At 47.8% G+C, this 10373-nt stretch overlaps 1 protein-coding gene across 2 annotated transcripts in view; it reads left to right on the top strand.

Moving 5' to 3' along the window:
- The first annotated feature begins 789 nt into the window (after positions 1–789).
- Vash2 (vasohibin 2) overlaps positions 790–10373 on the top strand; it is a 36302-nt gene continuing 26718 nt past the window's right edge. Inside the window, exons 1-2 of one of the 2 annotated variants that reach the window (XM_048809411.1) lie at positions 790–926; positions 1793–2022. In XM_048809411.1, the coding sequence (XP_048665368.1) occupies positions 1888–2022 (135 nt within the window). In that variant the 5' untranslated portion in view covers positions 790–926; positions 1793–1887. Of the gene's footprint in view, positions 927–1538; positions 2023–10373 lie in introns of both variants that reach the window. The other variant, XM_015483661.2, reaches the window with a different exon arrangement.

Here is a 10373-nt window from a genome sequence, read left to right as displayed (position 1 = left end):
TGTAGGCTCCCTATTTACCTCTCTTATTGTTTCTTTTGCTGAGAAAAAACTTTTTAGTTTGAGTAAGTCCCATTTGTTGATTCTAGTTATTAACTTTTGTGCTATGGGTGTCCTATTGAGGAATTTGGAGCCCGACCCCACAGTATGTAGATCGTAGCCAACTTTTTCTTCTATGAGACGCCGTGTCTCTGATTTGATATCAAGCTCCTTGATCCATTTTGCGTTTTATAGGGACTTTATTAATTATCACTAATAACAGAAAACCCAAAGCTGTGCCCATTTGATAATTCGGGAGAAATTTGTAGCGCTTTAAAAAAAATATTGAATTTTGTGCAAACATATAAAGAGCTACTTCCGGAATCACCCATCATCCCGGGTAGGGGCAGTGGACTGTCCAGCCTTTTTCAGGGAATGCTGTTCCTACAACCCTTTCTCTACCCCAGAGTCGCTTCTCTACTTCGGGAGGTTTTGCTTCTCCTATGCTTCCCACAGTTGCAAATCCTCACGTTGCCCAAAACTAAATCTTAAGTTCCATGGACAAATGCTCCAGCCCGGCGGGGCTCCCGGACACTAGAGAGATCGGATTTCGCGTGGCAGCCCAGCTTCCCTTACTCCGCTTTCCTCCCGCCTGAGATGCGCTGGAGCCAATCAGAGCGTCGCCGAGCTCTGGGTTGTAGAGTCCCGAGCCCGGGACCGCCCCTCTTTGTTGCGGTGGCCAATGGACGCATTCGGAACATCGGCGGCTGCCCGGGTGACTCGGTTATATGTCACAGAATAACATTCGAGAATGGGACATGGAATGAGGCGACGACCGCAGCAGCCCCAGCAGCCCCAGCAGCCCCAGTCCCAGTCTCGGCAGCAGGCGCCGAAGCAGCAGCCCCCGCCGCCCGGAGAGGCTCTGCAGCAATGAAGCCCACCATCCCGAGGTAGGTCCCGGAGCGCCGCGCGCCCTTTCCGAGCCCCGCCTGCGGTCAGTCGCTCCAGGTACCTGGCCCTGGAATTTGGGGTGCGGGAGGTGGATGCAGCTCTTTCCATTGGAACATAGGGCTAGGGGCGCCCCTTCTCCTGCCGGGGTCCGGGAGGGTTTTCTGGGAGAAGCGGGGCTACCTTTGCAAGCGGAGGCTGCTGCAGCGCCCTCGCGTTAGCCCTGGGCGCTCACGTGTCGGCACGTTCTGGGCTCGGCTCGTCGATCGTCCACTACTGGGACCCAGGAATGAGTGGAGCCTTGCGGGGACCTCCTGTGTCTTCACGCACCACGGGCTGTCTTTCTTCTGCCTACACGGTCCACTCCGCATCCCCCATGCTCCTCGTTTCCCCCACACCCTGGTGTTTAGGTGTGTGTGAAGCTTTGTGGCAAATTCAAGCTGCCTTTCTGTGTAATCGGAAGGCTGAAAGATCGTATTCAATTCCTTGGGGGAAGGGGGTCTTGTCAGCGTGCAAGGGGCAGCGGGAGGTGACGTGAAGACACTCCAGGGCTCCCACTCGGTTCCTCTGGATGTCCACTTAGCCGTGGTGTCTGCTGTCTCCACTGATTTCAGGCACGGCCCGCTAAGCCGGGACGCCCGGCCGCCTCCGCCGGAGCTCTCGCCGCCGCTACCCCTCGCGCGTCCTGCCGCAGAGAGAGGCATGGAAAAGGCCACCCCCGCGGGGCGCTGATCCCCGCGCCGCGCCCGCGCGCACACGCCCCCCGCTGCTGCCGCTGCCGAGCACCCCCCTCACCTCGCCCCCCCGCGCCCTCTCCCCACCATGACCGGCTCCGCGGCCGACACTCTCCGCTGCCCCCACCCCAAAGGCTCCAAAGGCACCCGGTCCCGGAGCAGCCACGCACGGCCCGTGAGCCTCGCCACCAGCGGGGGCTCGGAGGAGGAGGACAAAGACGGTGGGGTGATGTTTCACGTTAACAAGAGCGGCTTCCCGATCGACAGCCACACCTGGGAGCGCATGTGGATGCACGTGGCCAAGGTGCACCCCAAGGGGGGAGAAATGGTGGGCGCTATCAGAAACGCCGCCTTCTTGGCAAAGGTCAGTGGCTTCGCATGAGAGGGTGGGATGGGCAATGATGGGACCATTTCAACCAGAACAGAGCAAATAGAGTCAATCTCCATGTCATTGGTCCTGCTACAAACTCCCTCCTCCCAATTGCTCTTGTCAGCCCTTTTCCTAATTGTCATGTTTGCCTTGGAAGCCTTAGAAATGGGGGAGCACCATCCTGGAACTATATGATAGGATTGTGGCAAGGTTTCTTTGAATCTCCAAACTGTTATTTACTCAGTCCCATGTCCATCCCCCTTCAGCAAAGACTAGCGCCACCAGGTAACACCAGCGATGCCAAAAATGCATAGACCCCAAGGATACCACTCTACTTGTCCTCTTTGGAGTTCTCGCTCCTTCCCCCATCCTCCCAGCCCCCCACCCCCAGCAAATGATTTATTAAGCTGTGAATGAATTTGCAATCAACCAGTCAGACTTCTCAGTGTGAATCATTTCTAGACTTTTTGCCTTTTTTTTTTTTTTTTTATGACAGTGACTTTCACCTCTGAAACTTGCAAAACAGTGAACTGTCTCTTTACAGCGTATCTGGACTCCAAGAAAAAAAAAAGAAGAGTTTTGGCAGTGGCTTAAAAGGGACTTTCCAGTACACATGATGAATTAGTCTCACTGGATAAAGAAAGAGGCTCAGGAGTGAGCTGACTGGGCTTGAGGGCCAAGGATATTGTGTCAGAGGGAGGAAGATGTTCCCTGGTGGGAGTAACAGCATTATATAAAATACCAAAATGAAACTGGAGAGAAATGCTGCAGAGCTTGGGAGTTACTATGGTGGATAGTTTCCCCTGGATCTTGGGGACACTGGTATGGCTGAGAAGATTCTTGAGTAGGTCTAGGTATACAAGACCAGAGTCCTAGAGGGCCATCTGATAGAATTTGGTGACAGCTGAGCATGTGAGCCTGCAGGCTAGAAGGCTGTGTGCCCTTGGGGGTGTGACAGGGCCTCTAAACTTCCTGCAGCATCAGTTGGAGTATTTTATTACTCTTCTGGTCAAGGAGATCTTCAGTATGCCCACCTAGAACCAGTCCGCATGAGTGTCAACCAAAATTACCCATGCTCCTTTCTCTTAAACAGTCCTGTTTCTGGTTTATTTTTACTTTTTATTTTGAGACAATTCTGACTTCACAATTTTTCTTTACTTACTTGAGAAGCTGGAGCCCTTAAGCCTAGAAGATGAGGTCACAGGGAACAGAGGCTAGATGCTACTGTCCTGGGTTGCCTTTCTAACTTGCACACTTATTACTGTCTTGGTCTCTAATTGTGCATTCTTCTTCCATCCTTGTAGTACTTTTCCATGTAGGAATCATGAAATCTTAGTAGGTAAAATAGTCTCCCATCTCACTGAACCCCTTCCCTTCCTCTTCCTGAACACTTACTTGTCACCTCCCAGGGCAGGTGATTCCAGGACTGGCCAGATTTGAATGTGAGGAAGCTCTTTTCTTAGACTAAACAGAAACCCACCACCACTTCAGTCACATTTCACTATGGACTCTTGTATTGCCCTTTGAATCAGTGCGCAGTGTGCTGACTTCCTTGCTGTTATTCACAGCAACCCTGAAGGCTACAAGGCTCTTATGGTGGAAGGCACTTGAAGTAAAAATTAGGGACCAAATTCTAGTTTTGGTTGTGCTAGCTTTGTGACCAGGTCACTCACTTAAAATCTCTGGGCTTACTTTTCTCATCTATAAAATAAAAGTAGAGCTGATTTCATGTAATGTTCTTTGCAACTCTCAAATCCCATGATGTCATGATCCAGGAGTCTGCAGGTCTCTAATGCTGACCTGTGTGACACTAGAGCCCACTGGATGAAGAACCCTTAGAACTGTGACATTTCACATTATTCTTTAGTCCTCTGTGTCTACTGATAGTGCCTTTTACCTTTTCTTATGTGTCATAGTTCCCAGACTAACTCATTCTTGTCCTCTTTCTAGGACAATTGCTAGCTTGTCATCAGTCCTCTGAAATAAGCACATGTAAAATACAATATCCTCAATGTTGTCTGAGCAGTTTAGAACATAGATTTCTATTTTCTGATATCTGTACTTAATACCTACTATTATAGCTGAAAGCTATGCTCTTAAAAGAGAATGTTTCTTTTTTCTTTTTCTTTTATTTTTCATACTTGGGATTGAAACCGGGTGCTTTACCACTGACCTTTGACATCCCCAGCCTGTTTTATTTTTACTTTTTATTTTGAGACAAGATCTCACCAAGTTGCTTAGGGCCTCACTAAGTTACGGCGGAGTCTGGTCTCAAAATTGCAATCCTTCTGCCTCAGCCTTCGAGTTGCTGGGATTACAGGCACCTGGCTCAGAATGTTCCTTTTTTTATATGTCAGCTGCATCATTACTGTACTTTTATAGGAACATGGAAACTGCAGTTAAGCCAGGACTCTGCCAGCCCAAATTCGGGCAGTTGGTCTTTGAACCTAGGGAAAGGGCTTAACATTTTTCTCTCTCTCAGCCTTGCCTCTTAATGCTTGGCTCTCTATCTTCAGTGGTCAGATGGTATCTCCCTGGGCCCACCTTTCTGCAAACCCTGACCCCTGCCCAGTCTCTGACATGGGAATGATGTCAAAAGCTCCTGTGCTCCTCTTGGATCAGGGGCAATTTCCTGTGCTTAATTTGGCAGACTCTCCTCTGGGACCAAGTCCTTTCCTCCTTCCTGCAAATCAAAGTCCCCCTGAAGCATGAAAGAACAGTGGTAGGGTAGTGGTTGTGGAGAAAGGTCGGAGAATTTCAAGGCATTTAACTATTTTTTTTTGGCAATTGAAGATGCACTAACAAGCAAAAAGAAGTAGATGGGGAAAGGTTTCAAGGGCCTAGGAGAAGGAATGAATGACAGACCCTTCCTGTCTACAGGATGTTCCATTAGTGGCCATGGTCAGCTTTGCCTGAGAGTCCAGATGTCTCCTCTTGATTGAAAGAAGAGTGTTCACTGAGATCCTTCTTCCAAATTTGTGACTACAGGCCTCTTCCCTGGTGGTTGCTGAGTCTGAAGTTAGCACTTGAACAGGTCAAATCTGAGGTTTTTCAGGGATAGTTTGACCCATTGAGTTCTTAAGTCTTCAATTCTGTGAGCATAGTAATTATTTCAGAGTTACTACAAGTGGTATAATTCTTGCTCAATTTATGTGTTTATACGTGTTCCACATGTGAGACAGTGGGGTAGAATGAAGGAAACAGCAAGAATCATTTGGAGGTTTCTAGAAGATGGGAAGGGAGGGGCAGAGAAAGTGGAAGCACTCCTAGCACTTCTGTCTGCCTGGGGCTGGCCCCACTCAGGCAGGAAACCAAGATGGATTCAGCAGGAAACATCCAGTGTTTCTTGCAGCCCTCACACGTTTGTTTCTCATTCTCACATTGATTCTAAACCGGGAAAGAATTCATGTTTAGAGGTCTGAATTTTGCCTCAGCCAACAAGTGTGAGTTCTTGGGACTTGAGACTTTGCAGCAAAGGGGGCTCCACATGGGCCCCCAGAGGCCTCAAACGGGCAGTTAATTCCCTCCTCTGCCCTGGATTCAGAACTGTCTGTCTTGTCTGTGCACCCTGCTCTGCCCAAGGACCTCTGTACCAAGCCACCATTAACAGATTTGAGGTTGCTCCTGATGCAGAACCCTGGGCCCCACCCTGAGATCATGGGTGCTGGTTGCTCTGTGCTGCTTCTCCCCAGTTGCCAGGAAGATTCTTCTGCCTGATGCCTGTGCAGTATATTTTTCAGAGCAGGGAAGACAAAAGCCTTTGCTTACTCCTCATTCTTGTCAAAGATTGCTAGTGCCTGGGCCTCTTGCTGCCTCTCTGGCTCCTTTCCTGGCCTCCCCTTTCTCTCCGCCATGACAGTGCCAGCTACACACCTGTGCTCATCCATATCCCTTCCCCTTGCTTTCTCCTGACAGATTGTGTTTGGCAAGAATGGAGTCGAAGAGAGGCTGTCTGCAAAAGTCTTGCCTGTGGTTTGTCTCATTCTTCGTCTTCTTGAACAACAGTCTTCCTCTCCACTCCCCTTCCCCCTCTTTCCTGTCCACTAAACCTCCCAGGGCCCTTGTCTGTGGAGAGGTTAGGTCTGAGCTGTTCCCTCTAGATTCTGCCTTCATCAACTTAGCTGTGGTTTGCTGAGCAGGATGTAGGTGGCAGGATATGAGACCCTGGGGGGGAAGAGCCATGGAAAATCAAAGTTGGAATATGATGAAATCTGGCAAGGAAACAGCATGAGGAAGGACCCTTCGGACCCCAGTCAGGGAGAAGAAAAACGGTGTGCCCTGGGCTTTTCCTGAAAAGGTCGCACCAATTTATGTTCCATTATTGTTGGGTGAGAGCATCCTCACCAGCATTGGGTATTTGCATTTCAAAATGTCTTTGCTATCTAGGGAAGAGGAAAATGACATTTTGCAGGGACTTCAATTTGCATTTCTTAAATTATTAGCGAGCTTGAATGTTTTTTCAAATATTTATTCCCTCTGCATTTCTTCTTTTTGTGAGCTTTTTATTGTGATAAACCTATATAACATAATTTACCATTTTAACCATTCAAGGTGCACAGTTCTGTCGCAATAAGTACATTCATGTCACTGCCATCCATCTCCAAAACTTTTTCATCTTCCTCCATTGACACCGGTACACATTAAAAACACGATCTCCTCATCTCCTTCTCAAGCCAGCCTCTGACAGTCAGTCTCTACTTCCTATGAATCAGGCAACTCTATAATCCTCATTCAAGAGAAATTATACAATATTTGCCCCCTGATTCCCCCCCTACCCCCAGTACTGGGGATTGAACCTAGGAGAGCTTTGCCACTGAGCTTTACCACGAATTGCCAGTTCTTTTTATTTTTTTAAATTTTGAGTCAGGGTCTTACTAAATTGCTGAAACTGGTCTCGAATTAGCAATTCTCCTGTCTCAGCCTCGCAAGTGGCTGAGATTACAGACATGTGCCTCCATACTTGGCTCAACATTTGCCCTTTTATGACAAGGTTATTCCCCTACCAAATGTCTTCAAGGTTCATCTATGTTCTAGCATGTACTAAAATTTACTTCCTTTTTAAGCCTGAATAACTATCCACTGTATGTACGTGCAACATTGTGCGTATTCCTTTCATTCATCCATAGACCCTTGTGTTGCTTCCACCTTTGGGGGCTCTATTTTTTTCCATTGAGGCCTAAAGAGTTTTCTTATCGTTCTGTATGAACTCTTCATGAATTAAGGATATTAATTTATTGTCACCACGCATCCCCAGGGGAATGTGGGTGTTTTCATCTTCCATTAGTGTGAGAAGACATCTTCGTGATTCCAAGTTCTGAGTGTCTGAGAATTCAGGCCCCTGCTGATTCTGTTTTCAAGTTCTAGAAAGGTGCAGACTCTACAGGCCTCCCTGGTCTAGACCCCTGAGAACCTGTTGTTGATGAGTCATTACAGTTTAACACCTTTGAATGTTTACACATTAGCTCATGTAACCTCACAACCAGCCTGGAAGGTTTAAAACAGGTAATGATATGATTCCTCTGTTATCAGGAGGAAAGCGGAGACTTAGAGAGGTCATGCAGCTCCAAACAGGGTCCATAGCTGGTAGGAGACAGCAGAGATTTGAACCTGATTGTGTGTCTTGTGATAATACCCCAAAGAGCCCACCCGGCCTTATAGTCCAGGTCCCATGGGAACCCTGGCAGCCTAAGGCACCAGCTGGAAACTGCCCCCCTAGTCTGAGCCCCCGCCAGTTCTCCCAGACGTCGGGTGAGTTGTAGCCGATGACATCATCCCCGCAGCAGTCTCTGCTCCTCTCCCCACCACAGCTCAGCTCCCTAGCCTGGGTTTGGGGAATGTCTACATTTGTCCTCCCGACTGGGAGCAAATGTGGCCGCAGCCCTAGGACTCTGCTCACAGCCGGGCTGAGGTAACCATGCAGCTGTCTTGAAAAGCCCTTGGGCGCCATTGGGCTGTTATTCTGAGGACCAGCTGTCGCCTGACTTCCACCCCCACCATTCAGCCTGTGGAGCTTCAGGGGAGTTGAAATAATTTGGTGGTCAGCCCTGCAGTGAACTCTGAACCGTGTCACTGGCTGTGCACAGTTTCCCAAGAGGTTTACCCTCCCACTTCCCCACATTTACCAACTTTTCCATGAAGTAGGTACAAACAGCACTTGCCTGTGGAGAAATGCTCATGGCTTCATAAACTGTAATTTCCCTCCTCCCTTCCTCTGCTCCTGTACTTTCTGTCCCCTCTGTATCTGGCCTAGAGCTTGGAACATAAGAGATGCTAAGAAAATGTCTGTTCAAATCTCCCCTTCTTTCTTTACTTCTCTGTGAAATTTCTGGCACGTTTTTTTACCCAGAATTCCAGGTATGGGTTTTTGCAGATGTTTCTGAAAAGAAACAAAAACAAAAGCAGGGATAAGCTTGACACTTCCTGGTGTTTGTTGAGCAGAAATGCAAGTGTTCTTTCCTAACCCTTTTTTTGGTGATACCAGGGATGGAACCCAGAGCCTCACTAGTACAAGGAATGTGCTCTATCACTGAGCTATATCACCAGCCCTGCCTGTTTTTTTTTGCTTTTGTTTTTGTTTTTGACATGGATTCTTGCTATGTTGCCCAGGCTGGCACTGAACTCCTGGGATCAAGAGATCCTCCTGTCTCAGCCTCCAAAGTAGCTGGGACTACAGATATGTACCACTGAACCCTGCTCACTTCTTATTTTGACTCTGTGTGTGTGTGTGTGTGTGTGTGTAAATTGAAACATTTGCTCCTCAAAATAACTCTCTCAGGCAGGAATGTGATTCATTTGAGTTGAGATGTTGTAAAGAAAATGTAGCTTGCAGAACAGTTGTGTTTGCAAGTACTGCCACTTAGCCACACCACACACACACACACACAGGACTCACACATAATCCTTAACTGTGAGGTAGAAAGTGTGACTTTCAGCTGAAGGAACACTGGCTGTGAAGTAGTATGTCTCAAGGCCAAGATAGATTAGAGGCAAGATCGGAAATGAAGGTTAAGGCACATTTGCAGTAAATGTAGCCAAAGGGGCAGAAGTATGGAAAGAGCCTGCTGCCCCATAGGAACTTGTCAGGGAAACAGCCAGGAATGTCCTAGGCAACATCTGGCTCTGCTGCCCAGCCAGGCTTCCCAGGGCTGTCCTTGAATCTCTTTATCAGCAACTTCCCCTTCTATCTGCTTAGTATTATCCTAGGGCTTTCCTGGTCCTGTTTTCTCCATGGATGGGACTATCTTTCTTTTAACCAGTTCTACTTCCTAAGAGGCTAAGGAACCTCCTTTCTCCTTCCTGGGTCCATAGTTCCTCTCACCAATGACTCTACCCCACCAGACAGCAGAGGCAAGAAGACTGAGAAACACATAATGGGGAATAAAACAAAACCAAACCAAAGCAGAATCTTAACATGCCAGGCACCCTGTAATCCCAGCATCTGAGGGGGCTGAGACAAGAGAATCACTAGTTTAAAGCTAGCTTCAGCAAAAAGCAAGGTGCTAAGCAACTCAGTGAGACCCTGTCTCTAAATAAAATATAAAATAGGGTTGGGGATGTGGCTCAGTGGTCGAGTGCCCCTGAGTTCAATTCCCAGTGCAAAAAAAAAAAAAAAAATCTAACATGCGTACAAGACAAAACCATGCCCATATGTTGTTTCTTGCTTCCCAGGAGTCGCTTAATTGGACATCTCTGTTTATTCTTGCTCTTGGCCTCCTTGACAGGGTTGCTCAGAGCTGAGTGGGCTTCTTAGCTCTAAATTTCCCAGGAGACGCACTTTCCTTCCCCTTTCTAGTCCTTGCTTGCCTTTGGTCCTTTCTCTCCCTGGCAGGGGTTAGAACTTCATATACTTGAGTGTTGACCAAAAGGTAGACTAGGAAACAAAATTGGCTGGGGTGTCCTCTGGGTAAAAGCCCAAGTTCAGGATTTTCTCCCGAAGAGCCACTTCTTTTTATCTTGCTGAAGCACACATACATACTTTTACATGCATGCTGGATACATAGATCTTTGGTTCTAAATTATTTTCTGAATTATAGAAACAATTTCAGAGAGCCTCACCAACTGTGGTAGGTTTGCTCATGGTGCTAAAGGACTATGATTTATGAAAGTTACAGGTGTGATATGAGAGGTAGCGTCAGTATTTCCCCAGACACAGGGTGCTAGGAGATTATCCAGAGGTTTGGGTGCTGCTGTTTTCCTTTCCATGGATTTTTATGAGTCAGAGGAGCTGCACTTGTCCAGGAAGAATCAAGGCAAGAAAAGGAATCTTTCTGAATCCACTTGGTTGTGGGACTTAGGGGACAGAATACAATGGGTGTTGCAGGGAAGTATATTGAGAACGGGGCCCT

The sequence above is a fragment of the Marmota marmota genome, unplaced genomic scaffold (genome assembly GCF_001458135.2).
Source record: "Marmota marmota marmota unplaced genomic scaffold, marMar, whole genome shotgun sequence".
Lineage (NCBI taxonomy): Eukaryota > Metazoa > Chordata > Mammalia > Rodentia > Sciuridae > Marmota > Marmota marmota.
Note: the sequence above shows the minus strand (reverse complement) of the source record. Positions and strands in the feature narration are given on the sequence as shown.